The sequence below is a fragment of the Ochlerotatus camptorhynchus genome, unplaced genomic scaffold (genome assembly GCF_037179485.1).
Source record: "Ochlerotatus camptorhynchus isolate MF236.1 unplaced genomic scaffold, CSIRO-AGI_Acam_v1.1 ptg000006l, whole genome shotgun sequence".
NCBI classification, from domain to species: Eukaryota; Metazoa; Arthropoda; class Insecta; order Diptera; family Culicidae; genus Ochlerotatus; species Ochlerotatus camptorhynchus.
The window spans coordinates 668,550-682,162 of NW_027040498.1; the positions used below are offsets into that span (position 1 = coordinate 668,550).

Genomic DNA, 13,613 nt, shown 5'->3' on the forward strand with positions numbered 1-13,613 from the left:
ATGTATTTTGTGTTTAATGCGTTGATGGCAAGTCCAATCCACCTAGCTCCAGCCTTCAGTCTGATGTACGTTTCCGCCTTCGTCTCAAAGTTCCGTGCCATGATGTCGATGTCATCGGCAAAGCCAAGAAGCTGGATGGACTTCCTGAAAATCGTGCCACTCGTGTTTATCCCTGCTTTTCTGATCACACATTCTAACGCAATGTTGAATAGCAGACACGAAAGTCCATCACCTTGCCGTAACCCCCTTCAAGATTCAAAGGGACTCGAGAGTGTCCCCGATACTCGAACAACGCACATCACTCGATCCATCGTTGACTTGACCAATCACGTCAGTTTATCTGGAAATCCGTACTCGTGCATAATCTGCCATAGCTGATCACGATCGATTGTGTCGTATGCGGATTTGAAATCGATGAACAAATGATGTATAAGCAAGTTGTATTTGTGGCATTTCTGCAGAACCTGCCGAATCGCGAATGTGAAGCCATGAATTCCTGCTGGTAATGCCCAAGAAATCTCTTGCAAATCACCAGGCGGCGGCGTATAATTTGGCAGAGTACCTTGTAAGCGGCGCTCAGCAGTGTGATCGCGCGGTAATTGCAGCAATCCAACTTGTCGCCTTTTTTCTAGATTGGGCATACAACATCTTGCTTCACTCTTCCGGTAATATTCGCTCCTCCCAAATCTTGGCAATTACCCAGTGCAGCGCTCTAGCCAGTGCTTCACCACCGTATTTTAATAGCTCACTTGGTTGTTGATCTACACCAGTTGCTTTGTTGTTCTTCAGTCGACCGATCTCCTCGTCAACTTCTTGAAGATCAGGGGCCAGTAGCCTGTCGTCTTCTGCACGTGCTCCAAGGTCTGTTGCCGTGCCACCTTCGTTTTCTGCTGCATCACCGTTGAGGTGCTCGTCATAGTAATGCTTCCACCTCTCAATTTTATGGAGTGACCATTTTACGGATGTTGTTGATCTTCCGGACGACGGTCCTATGGCTATCTATCATGTTTAAGTCACGATCACAAATTCATTCTTATATCACAGTTCCTAATGTTTTTGGAAAAAAAAACTGCGGAGCTCTAGGATCAGTTTCATTGATTAACCTCTTTTACGGATGTTCTGGACTTACCAGAGGATGGCCCCATGGCCATTTGGGTCCATGTTTATGTCATGACCCCAAAATATTTCTTATATCGCAGTTCCACATGCTTTCGAAAAAACCGTAGAACTCTAGGATCAGTTTCGAGGATTGACCATTTTTAAAGATGTTCTAGATCTTGCGGAGGACGGTCCCATGGCCTTCTGGGTACATGTTTATGTCACGACTGCAAATTAATTTATATATGACAGTTCCATGTGCTTTCGTAAAAAAAAATCGTGCAGCTCTAGGATCAGTTCCATACATTGACCACTTTTACGGATATTCCGGATCCTCCGCAGGACGGTCCTATGGACATCCAGCTTCATGTTTATGTCACAAGCCCAAATTCTTTCTATCATCACAGTTCCTAATGTTTTCAAGAAAACCACGGAGCTCTAGGATCAGGATCGTGGATTTTCCACTTTTACGGATGTTCCGGATCTCCCGCTGGACGGTCCAATGGCCATCTTGGTCCATGACCCAAATTCATTCTTATATCACAGATCCTAATGTTAAAAAAAGCGTAGCTCTAGGATCAGTTTCATGGATTGATCACTTTTACGGATGTTCCGGATAATCCGGAGGACGGTCCTATGGACATCCAGGTTCATGTTTGTGTCACAAGCCCAAATTCTTTCTATCATCACAGTTCCTAAAGTTTATAAAAAAAAAACGCGGAGCTCTAGGATCAGGATCGTGGATTTACTACTTTTACGGTTGCTTCGGATCTTTCGGAGGACGGTCCCATGGCCATCTGGGTCCATGACCCAAATTCATTCTTATATCACAGATCCTAATGTTAAAAAAAAAACACGTAGCTCTAGGATCAGTTTCATGGATTGTCCACTTTTATGGATGTTCCGGATCTTCCGTAGGACGGTCCCATGGCCATCCAGGTTCATGTTTATGGCACGACCCCAAATATTTGTTTATTTCACATTTCCTAATGTTTTCAAAAAAACTGCAGAGGTCTAGGATCAGGATCATGGATTGACCATTTTTACGGATGTTCCGGATTTTTCGAGGACCGGTCCGTTGTCTCCAGGATCCATATATAGGAACCATGACTGTATTCTGGCTAATTGTGAACATTTGTGCCCATTAATCTAAATTACAGATCTTGCGCCACTTGCAAAACCCTACAAACACACCTTTCAAAAAAACGTGTAACAACTCTTTTCGCTTTTTATAAAAGTAGACGACTCTATTTTCAAGTTTTTTGCAATCAAAATCATCTAGAAACCCTAGGAATTCTAAAGGCATCGTATTCGGAGTGTCCTTTGGCATAATGGTGACACGCTTGACGTGGATGGCGCACAGGTTGGTATCATCTTCGTACAGACCGACCAGATGGCCTTGCTGGATTCCTGCAACGGCCGAGCTCTGGAAGCGCAGATCGGTCTTGAAAGTCCTGGGCGATTTCAGGATAAGCCTTTCCTCCGGTGGACTTACGAGCGGTCTGCTTGGTACGAGCCATTGTGCTTAGTTACGGTGCAGATACGATGAATCGAACACTTTGAATAAAAAATTCAACCGCTTTCTCCTCTATTTAATAACATAGGGGAAATGTATAATGTCGGCCTAAGTATCCCTAATTTGGGCCCATACATAAATTCAGTAATCGACTAAATTTTCAATAGCAACCAAAAATATCAATTAGTACCGTCCCAATGACGCGTTCATCTAGATACAATTGATATATAGCAGATTTTTTGCGATGGGCCAATCTTAGATCCATATGCCAACATTAGAGCCATTTCCCCTACTTTTGTTATGTTCAACCAATCACAAACGATGAAAGAACAAAAATGCAAAAACTTGCAAGAAGAATTTAGCCTTCGAGTAAGTATAAAAGAGGTATTCATGGTCAAAATAAGCATCAGTTGTGTTGAGTACTTGGCACTGATGAAGTCTGCAAGTACAGGGTGATTCAGAATAACTGTCACCGATTTCACAAATATGGAATTCTCAATGGGTAAAATGGGTATATGTTCAAGTATTTTTGTTTTAAAGTGTGTACAAATATCAGCTTGTATTGATACTAGGATTTGAAATTTCATTCGTTTTCGATTTCAAGCAGCCATGGACGGGAAAATGAAGCATGTCATAAAGCTGTATAATTTTGTGTGTTATCTTTTAGAAACTGAAATCTCTTCGAAAGAATTAAACATTTATTTTTCACATCGTTAAAGAGGTAAAAAGCGACCATGCGTGGAAAATCTGTCCAATATCAGAGCTTAGACGCATCGCCAGGACTCCAAAATGGCTGGAACTAAAACGTGTGTGCCAGCTGTGGTTCATTTTCGAGACAAATGTGGCTGGTAATTAAAAGTAAAGCGAGAGAGATTTGAATTAAAGTATGCTTAGTTGAAGGTTATATATGTAGTAAATCTGGAATATACTGATATCAAAAAATCATGCAAGCGTTCAATCGTTATGATAATTTTTAAAAGTGACAGTTATTCTGAATCACCCTGTAGTAGACGAAATACGCGTATCTGCCAAAAGCTAAGCAATTATAACGGAATTTAAAGGAAATAAACCAACCCACTCAAAGCTTTTCATAAAGGGATTCCGTTAAGAGCTTCGACAAATTTAAAGGATTGATCATGGCTTCCAAGCTTTCAGAACCATCATTCTTTGTTAGACCGTCAAGCAGGTCAATATGTATTGGGCTCGCTCTCTAGAGTTAAATGGAAAGTTTTTCGCATCCATTTCCTGTCAACCGTACCCGAAGGCAGCTTACCCAAGTAACCAACAAGCCCGTTAATCGCCCTTTTTGCTATATAAGGCTGCTATACGACTGATATAAAGTTCGCAAAATGGGTGATTATCGGGTAGTTAGCGGACTTGGTGGTTACTTGGTTACCGCATAAACATTGCCTTGACGTGGCAAGGGAGGCAAAGGACTCGGCGAAGGAGGAGCCAAGCCTCATCGTAAGGTGTTGCATGATAACTTACAGGGTATTTTCCGAGACTGCCGTCAGGCTCGTCGTGATAATGCATATCTCCGGTCTGATCTACGAGGAAACCCGAGGTATGCTGAAGGTGTTGCTGGAAAACGTCATTCGTGACGCTGTTACCTACTCTGAAGACGCCAAGCGTACGCTCTGAAGCGTCAGGGACGCACCCTGTATGGTTTCGGAGGTTAAGTTTCGTTCATTTTCCCCATGTGAAACGACCCTTTTCAGGGCCAATAACTAATTTCAAAAGAGATAGGTTAGGAGTTCTACTAAACTTGGCATGAATGAAATTCCTGGAACCAGCACCTGCGGGGGATTTCAACGTAGGCGTCTCGAAAGCTGAGAATATCGGATTCGTCCAATTTATGAAGAATTTTCTGCAACTCGATCTTGTATCAGACCCTAAGCTGCCGACTACATTGGGTGGCCCATGCATATGTTTATGAATAATTCTTGAATATGGTTGATCATTTGCTTTATTTTATAGCCACCGACGACACAGTACGATGGCAGTAGGATGCTTCCCCGTTGAACTGGGTGTTCACAGTATCCTTTTACAACAACGTCACCTTACATACCGTTCATTTTAAAACCACATCACCAAAACGGTCCTTTTGAGGGCCAGCAACATAAAAACGGCTCTTTTCAGAGCCACAAACCATCAAAATGGCCCTTTTCAGGGTCACCACGATTTTCAAAGAAAGAGTTAGTTTGGAATGTTTTCTAACATAAGAATAATTACACATGAACTGAAAAAGAATCTTATTAGTATTAAACGGAAAATGGACACTGACCAATTATTACACTTCGGAAGAAATTCACGGATGTCATAATAATATCGAGAATTTTAAATAACGTTCGTTCAAAATTGTTAACATATGTGAGCGTAGTTCTGCGTCAACTGTTCGTACAACCAACCATTGGGCTGTCCCTTGTAGTTTTTTTAAAATGTATATTCTAAATATTATTTGCAACAATGAATGTTTTTGATTTTTTTTAAACAAGTACTGGGGATCCTAGAGTCAATTCGTTGGTAACATGTTTATCAGGAATTATTGCATTTGTACTATTTTTATTGTCTTGTGACCGAACATCAGATTTTTGTTTTGGGGTTACTATGATAATACTCGATTAATGTAGAAAACCCTGCGAGAATCGCAAACAATTTTGATCAAGAAATTAGAAACTTTGAATGAGTAGGTGTAATCAGAAACATCATAAGCAATAAAAAACAATATTGAATTTGTCATTACTATATAGAAAATACAAAATACGCCTTCCTGGCGTCGGTAGCATTAGTACTCAGTACGGAAAACAAATCAAGGGAAAAAAATCCCACCCCATTCACAAATGAACACACTTGTTTAATCAAAAACTACGATTGTTTCAAACATTTTTGACTAGTATCTCACTTTTCAGCAGGTGCTTAAACAAATTTAGTATTTAAAAACCACTAAATTGGAACATATCTGTAGTTTTGTGGTGAAGGTTTCAGCTCAATTAACCTTATGAGAACAAAGTTATAACATGTCAAAGTTGACCACCCAAGTAACAATTTCCAGTTGAAGAAACGCTTTCGTTTTGATTTTGTTCAGCTGCAAGTCGAATAATAATTGCACAATGTGTTAACCACAACTTCTGTAAAACTCTTGTTTACACTGGTTTGGAGAACCTGTTCAACTACAGCATTATATGTATACGCGGTATAGGAGTAAAAGCAACTTTTATACAACGTTTATAGATACATATTAAACTCAAGCTTTATTATTTTGGTGAAAGCTCTTATACAACGTTTGTAGACACTTCTTGACAGCTGCTTTGAAATTTAGTAGAGAGTAAACCTGAGAGGCGTTTGTTGCACTCTTTTATGACTCCTAAATAATCATTGTACAGCAAGCGGTGAAAAGCGTTTATAGCACTTTTCAATGACTCCTTAACAACCGGATAGAAGCAACTTTTATACAACGTTTATATATAAATATTTAAAGTCAAGCTTTATTGTTTTGGTGAAAGCTCTTATACAACGTTTGTAGACACTTCCTGACAGCTGCCTTGACATTTAGTAGAGAGGAAACCTGAGAGGCGTTTGTTACACTCTTTTATGACTCCTAAATAATCATTGTACAGCAAGCGGTGAAAAGCGTTTATAACACTTTTCAATGACTCCTTAACAACCGGATAGAAGCAACTTTTATACAACGTTTATAGATACATATTTGAACTCAAGCTTTATTGTTTTGGTGAAAGCTCTAATACAACGTTTGTAGACACCTCCTAACAGCTGCTTCGAAATGTATTAGAGATTGCACCTGAGAGGCGTTTGTTACACTCTTTTATGACTCCTAAATAATTACTATACAGCAAGCGGTGAAAAGCGTTTATAGCACTTTTTAATGACTCCTTAATAACCGTTGTGTAAGTACTCACAATATTCAGAGATTAAAATTAGTTTAACAATTGTCGTGGTACGCCAAAATAATTGCTTGTACAGTTTTTATTAATTTAATTTATTTGTGCACATTGAAAAAATATGTAATTATGCCATAATTCACATTCTGTGATCATGGAGGAAGTAGTAACAAGCATCTGTTTAATCTTTGATTGATATTCTTTCAATTAATCTCTCTAATCATTAATTGAGAGAATTTATCTAGAAATGTTATCGTTGATTATATTTTTTTTTTAATAATTCGTTTATTTTTCTAGGCTCATTTGCTGATCGTTGATTATATGATATATGTCTTAAATTAATGTTTGCATTTATTAATAACACCTATATATAATTTACCTCTACTCCACCAAAGGTTTCTCGAAGCAAGATTCGAACTCATGATCCCGGATTGCCAGCCGCTTCTGTTTCCATCTGCTCTATTCTTGAATACATATTTTGATCATATGAGAGAAGTATATCAAGCTCATCTTGAGTAACTTCTCTTGCAGTCGAATAATCATTGCCTTATGGTTATATAAACATGCCTATCACTTGTGCTATTTTTAGCAAGAAAATTGTGGTTGGTCGAACGTAAACAATCATTTAAGAGTGCTCCAAGCAGTTTTTGAAGCTTTTAACCAAATGGCAATACAACTACATTCTTGTACAACCCTGGAAGCTATTATTCAACGTTTGATCAACTCAGGTGTTGTATAAGAGATCCCAATGGTTTGTTTTGATGCGTTTATTTCACGTTCTATATAGCTCTTGTCAATCAGTTTAACTAAGGTGCTATAAAAGTTATCGTAGGTCTTATAAAGCATATAGGTAAACCGAACGTAAGCAATCATTTAAGAGTGCTCCAAGCAGCTTTTGAAGCGTTCAACCAAAAAGGCAATACAACTACATTCTTGTACAACTCTGGAAGCTATTATTCAACGTTTGATCAACTCAGGTGTTGTATAAGAGCTCCCAATGGTTTGTTTTGATGCGTTTATTTCACGTTCTATATGGCTCCTGTCAAACAGTTTAACCGAACGTAAACAATCATTTAAGAGTGCTCCAAGCAGCTTTTGAAGCGTTTAACCAAAAAGGTAATACAACTACATTCTTGTACAACTCTGAAAGCTATTATTCAACGTTTGATCAACTCAGGTGTTGTATAAGAGCTCCCAATGGTTTGTTTTGATGCGTTTATTTCACGTTCTATATGGCTCCTGTCAAACAGTTTAACCGAACGTAAACAATCATTTAAGAGTGCTCCAAGCAGTTTTTGAAGCTTTTAACCAAATGGCAATACAACTACATTCTTGTACAACTCTGGAAGCTATTATTCAACGTTTGATCAACTCAGGTGTTGTATAAGAGCTCCCAATGGTTTGTTTTGATGCGTTTATTTCACGTTCTATATAGCTCTTGTCAATCAGTTTAACTAAGGTGCTATAAAAGTTATCGTAGGTCTTATAAAGCATATAGTTAAACCGAGCGTAAACAATCATTTAAGAGTGCTCCAACAGCTTTTAAAACTTTTAATCAAATGGCAATACAACTACATTCTTGTTCAACTCTGGAAGCTATTATTCAACGTTTGATCAACTCAGGTGTTTTATAAGAGCTCTCAATTGTTTGTTGGGCATTTTATATGAAAATCGGCATGCGCTATAGGTCTGATAAAATACGCAATGAGACTTATATAGCATCGTAAACTGAAAAAAAAAATCATAAATTATCCTGAACAATTCACTGTCGAGCTTAAATCGATAGAAAATGCCACTCATTAACCTTTCATGAACAACCGTCACCTGGAGGTCAACATCTATTTTCTGGAAAGATAGAAAAGACGCAATTTCTCCATAAAATATAGAGGCCTTTCGTAGAGAAAGTTTTCCCAACTCATCCCTCAAAAGCACACGGCCGATGAGATCGACTCAACACTGAGTGGTTCTTCACTCAAATCACAAAAAATGTAGGTCACTCATAGACTGAGTATTTTCTATATCGCTTTTCCTCAAAAATCTGCACGAATATGAGGAAAATCGATGAAAATTTTACTCAGTCTATGGGTGACCTACGATTTGGCAAATTTTAGTATACGGAACTCAAATATGAGTCAGATTCAATGACCGTGCTAGCGACGTGGTTGTGGCAGTCGCGGTTTCATTTGTTATTTGTTGTTCCATTCACCACCCAGTGAGCGTCTTCTAGAAACCAGAAGAAAGAGTAAAACATTTTTTTTTCCATTCCATTCACTTTTGCTTTGTTCCTTGTGTTTTTGCCGCGTGACGAAATGGATGTAGAACTAGGATGGGAACAAAAGAAAGTCATTAGGGGTTATTAAAAGTTTGTTTTTTTTTTCCTGGAAAACCGTTTCCCACAATCACTGGGAGTACGCTCCAGGGTTCGGGAAATTGTTGCTCGGATGATTCCCAGCCCACAGTTCATAAATTGAGGTGGGTATTGTTTATGTTTTGTGATTCTATACGTTCCATGATCGATAACTTGTATATAGGTTAATGCTGAAAGTTGGATTAGGGTGATGATTTGAGGAGCCTTACTTTTGCGAGAGCGATCGCTGTGATTTGGGTGTATTCCAAGCGGAACGAACGGTGCGCAAAATCTGCTCGATATCCGGTATTTTGCGACCTGGAAGAGAAGATAAATACCCGTCGATTAAATGCAGAAGTTCTTGGGGGATGTGGAGGTAGAATTGGATGATTAATCACTGATTATTGATTGTTTTTATACTCAAATACGTTGTTTATACGGTTCAACTGTCTTTGCAAGCACTTCCGAGATGAAGAGCTTGAAGTACAATTACAATTGTGAAACCATTACGAATTCAGGAGATGAACCGGCCCATGGCTGAAAGTCTCGTTAACAATCTGAACCAGGCTTAGAAATGCTCATTACAGCTGAAATGCTACTTTTCGAAATTATTAAACTATGAGATATTATAATAGTAATTTTTATATGTAGGATGCAAGAAGAGAAGGTAAAGCTTGTGTATGACACATAAATCTTGTAAATTTTGCTTTCAGGGGGTCAACATTAGCTATTTTAGCTGTAATGAGTAATGGCGATGAGTGAGTACCCAACTAACATTTTCAGCTTTATTAACCAACTTTTCCAGCATTGTGCTGCAAAGTAGCTGGAAAAAGCTGCACATACAGCTACAGGTTTGGAGAGCGTTTATTCAACTTTTTCACAACAATTTGTCAGTCGCACTGATAAACGCTAATGCCACTTCTGTGTGTGTGCGGGTGTGTGTATTCAATCTAACCCCCACTGGCCGGCAGTGTTATTATGGAAGAACTCTCTCTACAATGTCTCATTTATAGTCATTGTAGACAGCTTTAGTCCGGGAGTTAGAAGGTGATAGCTCTATTGCAGATCCAGCTACCCATTTCAGAATGTCTGGAGAGTCACGCCCATTCCGAGGTTACTTTCACTTTAAAAAAGCCCCGCATGTATGCATGTATCAAATGGATCAAATGGAAAATATTCTTTTCAAACCAGGCACGTATTAAGTTTTTTTTTTTTCAATTGTAAGATGTATTTGGACTGGTCTCACCATGTTCACTTGATCCTTCAATCCATGCATTCCGTAGTTTTGATTTTCTCTAAGCTTTGCAGCTTATTTCGTGATGCACCTTTATCATAATACTTCCTTCAACGAAGACAGATTTTCTTGCATTGCCATGGTCATCTGGGAGGTGGTTCGCGGCCACCAGCTACCATCCGTCCAGTCTTGGGCGTATCCAGCGAGGCATCTTTCATATTACTCGCAATCTCCGGAACCGGCTAGAGACCAGCAGCCGAGCACTTTTGCAAGTTGAAAACTTGCTGATTCACGGCTGAATTACGACCAAAACTCGCGACGGACATATCTAGATAGAGCTGGAATTAGGGCGTAACAGCTTTTGTAAACAATGACTTCTCTCGATGATTTCTCTGAAGCCATGGCTCTCCCTTGCAAATCAACATCACCATCGAGTAGAGGAAGACTTCTCCTACCCGATGGATATGTTGGTTTGTGTAGGTGTTCCTTTAATTCCGAGAAATCAACGAGAGAAGTCATTGTTTACAAAGGCTGTTACGCCCTAATTTCAGCTCTATCTAGATATTATCAACACGTTCCCGGGCTAATTGACCAACCGGACCGGGTTCAAAATCGCCCACGGTGACGAATCTCTCAATAGAACTACATGCCGAAAGTGTGCCATCCGAACTCGAAGAATCGGGCTCCCGGGAGGCAATGAGAACCAACACCGAACAATAGAATTTAAGCTGCGTCGTAGATTCTGGAGGTTAGATTCAAGGTCAACCAAGTCACTCAAGGCAAAAGGCAAAACACGATACATCACTAAATGATAACTTTATGAACAATTGAAACTAAATTTCAGCACACAAATTAACAAATTTAAAACAAAAAATGATTAATTCGCTGTCGAAAAATACATAGCAAAAGAAAAAGTAGAAGGGTCTGTGCCTAGGGGCACGAACGGAAGCTTGATTTTTAACACTTCCTACCAGCGTGTTCTGGAAAATGGTCGGACGATGATTAATCTCACCAATACATTCGGGCCTACAATTCCACACCTTATATAGAGACCAGCACAGTTCGAAAAAGTAGTGTAAATTTCTATTCAATATGATGCACATAAATGGAGCGTCACATATCATATACGTTTACATCAGGGGTCGTCAATTAATTATGTCACACATTCAGGGGGGAGGGGGGTTTTGAATACTGTGACGAGCCATACAAAAAAAATTAAGGTTCATACAAAAAATTGACAAAGGGGGGAGGGGGAGTCAAATTTGCGTGACATAATTAATGGACCATCCCTTATATATCATGTAAAGTTCTGGCACATATCATGCAATGAAATATTGCATAGAAAAGCCCATTTTTGTAAACAACATTGTTTGCAAGTTGCTCGGTTGCGTGAAATGAAATACAAGTCTACGTGAATGAATGTTTACATCACAATTAAAATTCAGAATTTTTATCTGTGAGGTTGAGCCTTTATAGCTAGCTGCTTGCGGGAACTGATGACCTTGACAAATTTCCAAATAATACTCTTAACAAATTTATGGTGGTCCTGAAAAGGACCATTTTGTAGTGATGGTTGAGTAATGCTGAGCTGAGCACGACGAGCTACTGATTCCGATCCTAGCCGAGCGTGGTTACTTCTGACAGACAAGAAGTTAAATTTTGACAACCTTGGCTAAGTTCTTCTCGAAAACCGGTCGATCGACAGCACAGGGATTTTCGAACATAGAAAATAACTTTCGAAATGTCACTTTTAACCACGAATTAAATTTAACTCGGCAAATGGTTCACAGCCTTAGTGATTAAATGGCATTTAATTAGCCACCAAAAGAATGTTGAAGAGCAGTTGGTACGACCACATTAATTTCAAGTAGCAACGGAACACGAGCAGCCTCGAGGACACTGCTACTGGCATGAAAAGGATATGATGGCAGTCTAAGAAACTTGTTTCTAAGATAATAATCTGAATTGAAAGATAAAGATCAATGCTGATCTCCATCTCCATCCTTATCAATTATAACTGTTTGATTTGCAGGAACGATAGCAATCATGAAACTATTCGCAACAACAGAAATGATAACACTGTTGTGTTGTCCTCTTTGCTCTTCGCTGTAGGTTCGCTCATGCGTATGTGTGTGTTTGTTTTATCCATCGCTGCAGTTCAACGTTACCCCGTCGTCGATGAGGATGGCGCAGCTATCTGTCTCTTAAATTTTGGAAGAGTGAAGGGGGTGCTATTGTGCTACATTATCCCGGATGCCGTTATCCCGAATGTCACTTCCCCGATCGCCATCATTCCGGACTTCATTACTCCGCACGCGTTCGCACAGCAATCAAAAGAAGACAGATTCTTTTTCGGAAAAGGATCCATTCGAGGTTATGGCGTTCCGGAAAATTACATACGGGGTCACGGCATTCGGGGTAACGTAGCACAACCCCTAGATTCAATAAATGATTGCATAATTTTCGCAGATTGTTTCCTTATTCGAGGGTCTTCTGATCGAAATTAAAATTTGATACCTCCCTCGACGTATGCAGAATGGTGATTAAAACTCGATTCAAAGTAAATCTGGACGCACGGTCACCACCGCGCCCCTGGTGGTTGGGACAAAAAACGTTTGACAGGCATTTGTTGATATTTCATTGAAGAAGAATTTTGTCCAAAGTTTTTCTCGATTGATCGACGCATCCTGAAATTACGGATCATGGAACTTGAGAAAAGAAAATTAATTGTGCACAAACATCTAGAGAACCCTTCGTGGTCTGCCTCAAAAATAGCAAAAGTGTTAAAATTCCCAAAGTCAACGGTTAGTCTTGTAATCAAACGTTACAAGGATACTCTGAGTGTGGATAGAGCACAGCGCATCTATCATTAAAGTGGCACTAGGGTCAAAGAGCTGAGGAGAAAGGTGTTGAGGTACGTGTCTCCATACGTGATTTGGCAAAGAAATACGATCCCAACTTTTCCACCGCGCGTAACATGCTTTCAAGAGAAGGATATAAGTCTTTTGTTCCAGTAAACATCCGAATCGCTCACTGAAACAAAATGTAGTGGCCAAAAAGCGAGCACGATTACTATACGAACGAGTTTTGACGAAATTTGTTGGCTGTATTTTAATGGATGGCGAAACATATGCCAAAATGGATTATAAACAAATCCCCGGACGAAAATTTTACCTGTCAACTGGTCGTGGGGATGTCCCTTCCAAGCATAAATTTGTTTTTGCTGATACGTTTGCTCGGAAACTAATGATTTGGCAAGGAATCTGCAGTTGTGGCCTTAAAACCAAGGTTTTCATCACATCTCACACAATGATGTCAAAGGTTTACATTAAAGAGTGTCTGAAAAAGCGGATTTTACCCTTCATTCGGCAACACAAGACCAAAGTTATGTTTTGGTCGGATCTAGCCAGCTGCCACTACTCTAAGGAGGTACTAGAATGGTATGCTGCAAACAATGCTAATTTCGTCACCAAAGAGATTAATCCTCCGAATTGCCCTGAGTTCAGACCGATCGAAAAA

At 39.5% G+C, this 13,613-nt stretch overlaps 1 protein-coding gene across 9 annotated transcripts in view; it reads right to left on the bottom strand.

Moving 5' to 3' along the window:
• Positions 1–13,613, bottom strand: part of LOC135717437 (uncharacterized) — a 340,543-nt gene that overhangs the window by 215,961 nt on the left and 110,969 nt on the right. For all 9 annotated transcript variants that reach the window (XM_065239563.1, XM_065239555.1, XM_065239549.1 and 6 more), the window contains one exon: positions 9,091–9,178. In XM_065239563.1, coding sequence (XP_065095635.1) covers positions 9,091–9,178 — 88 coding nt within the window. The remainder of the gene's footprint in view (positions 1–9,090; positions 9,179–13,613) is intronic.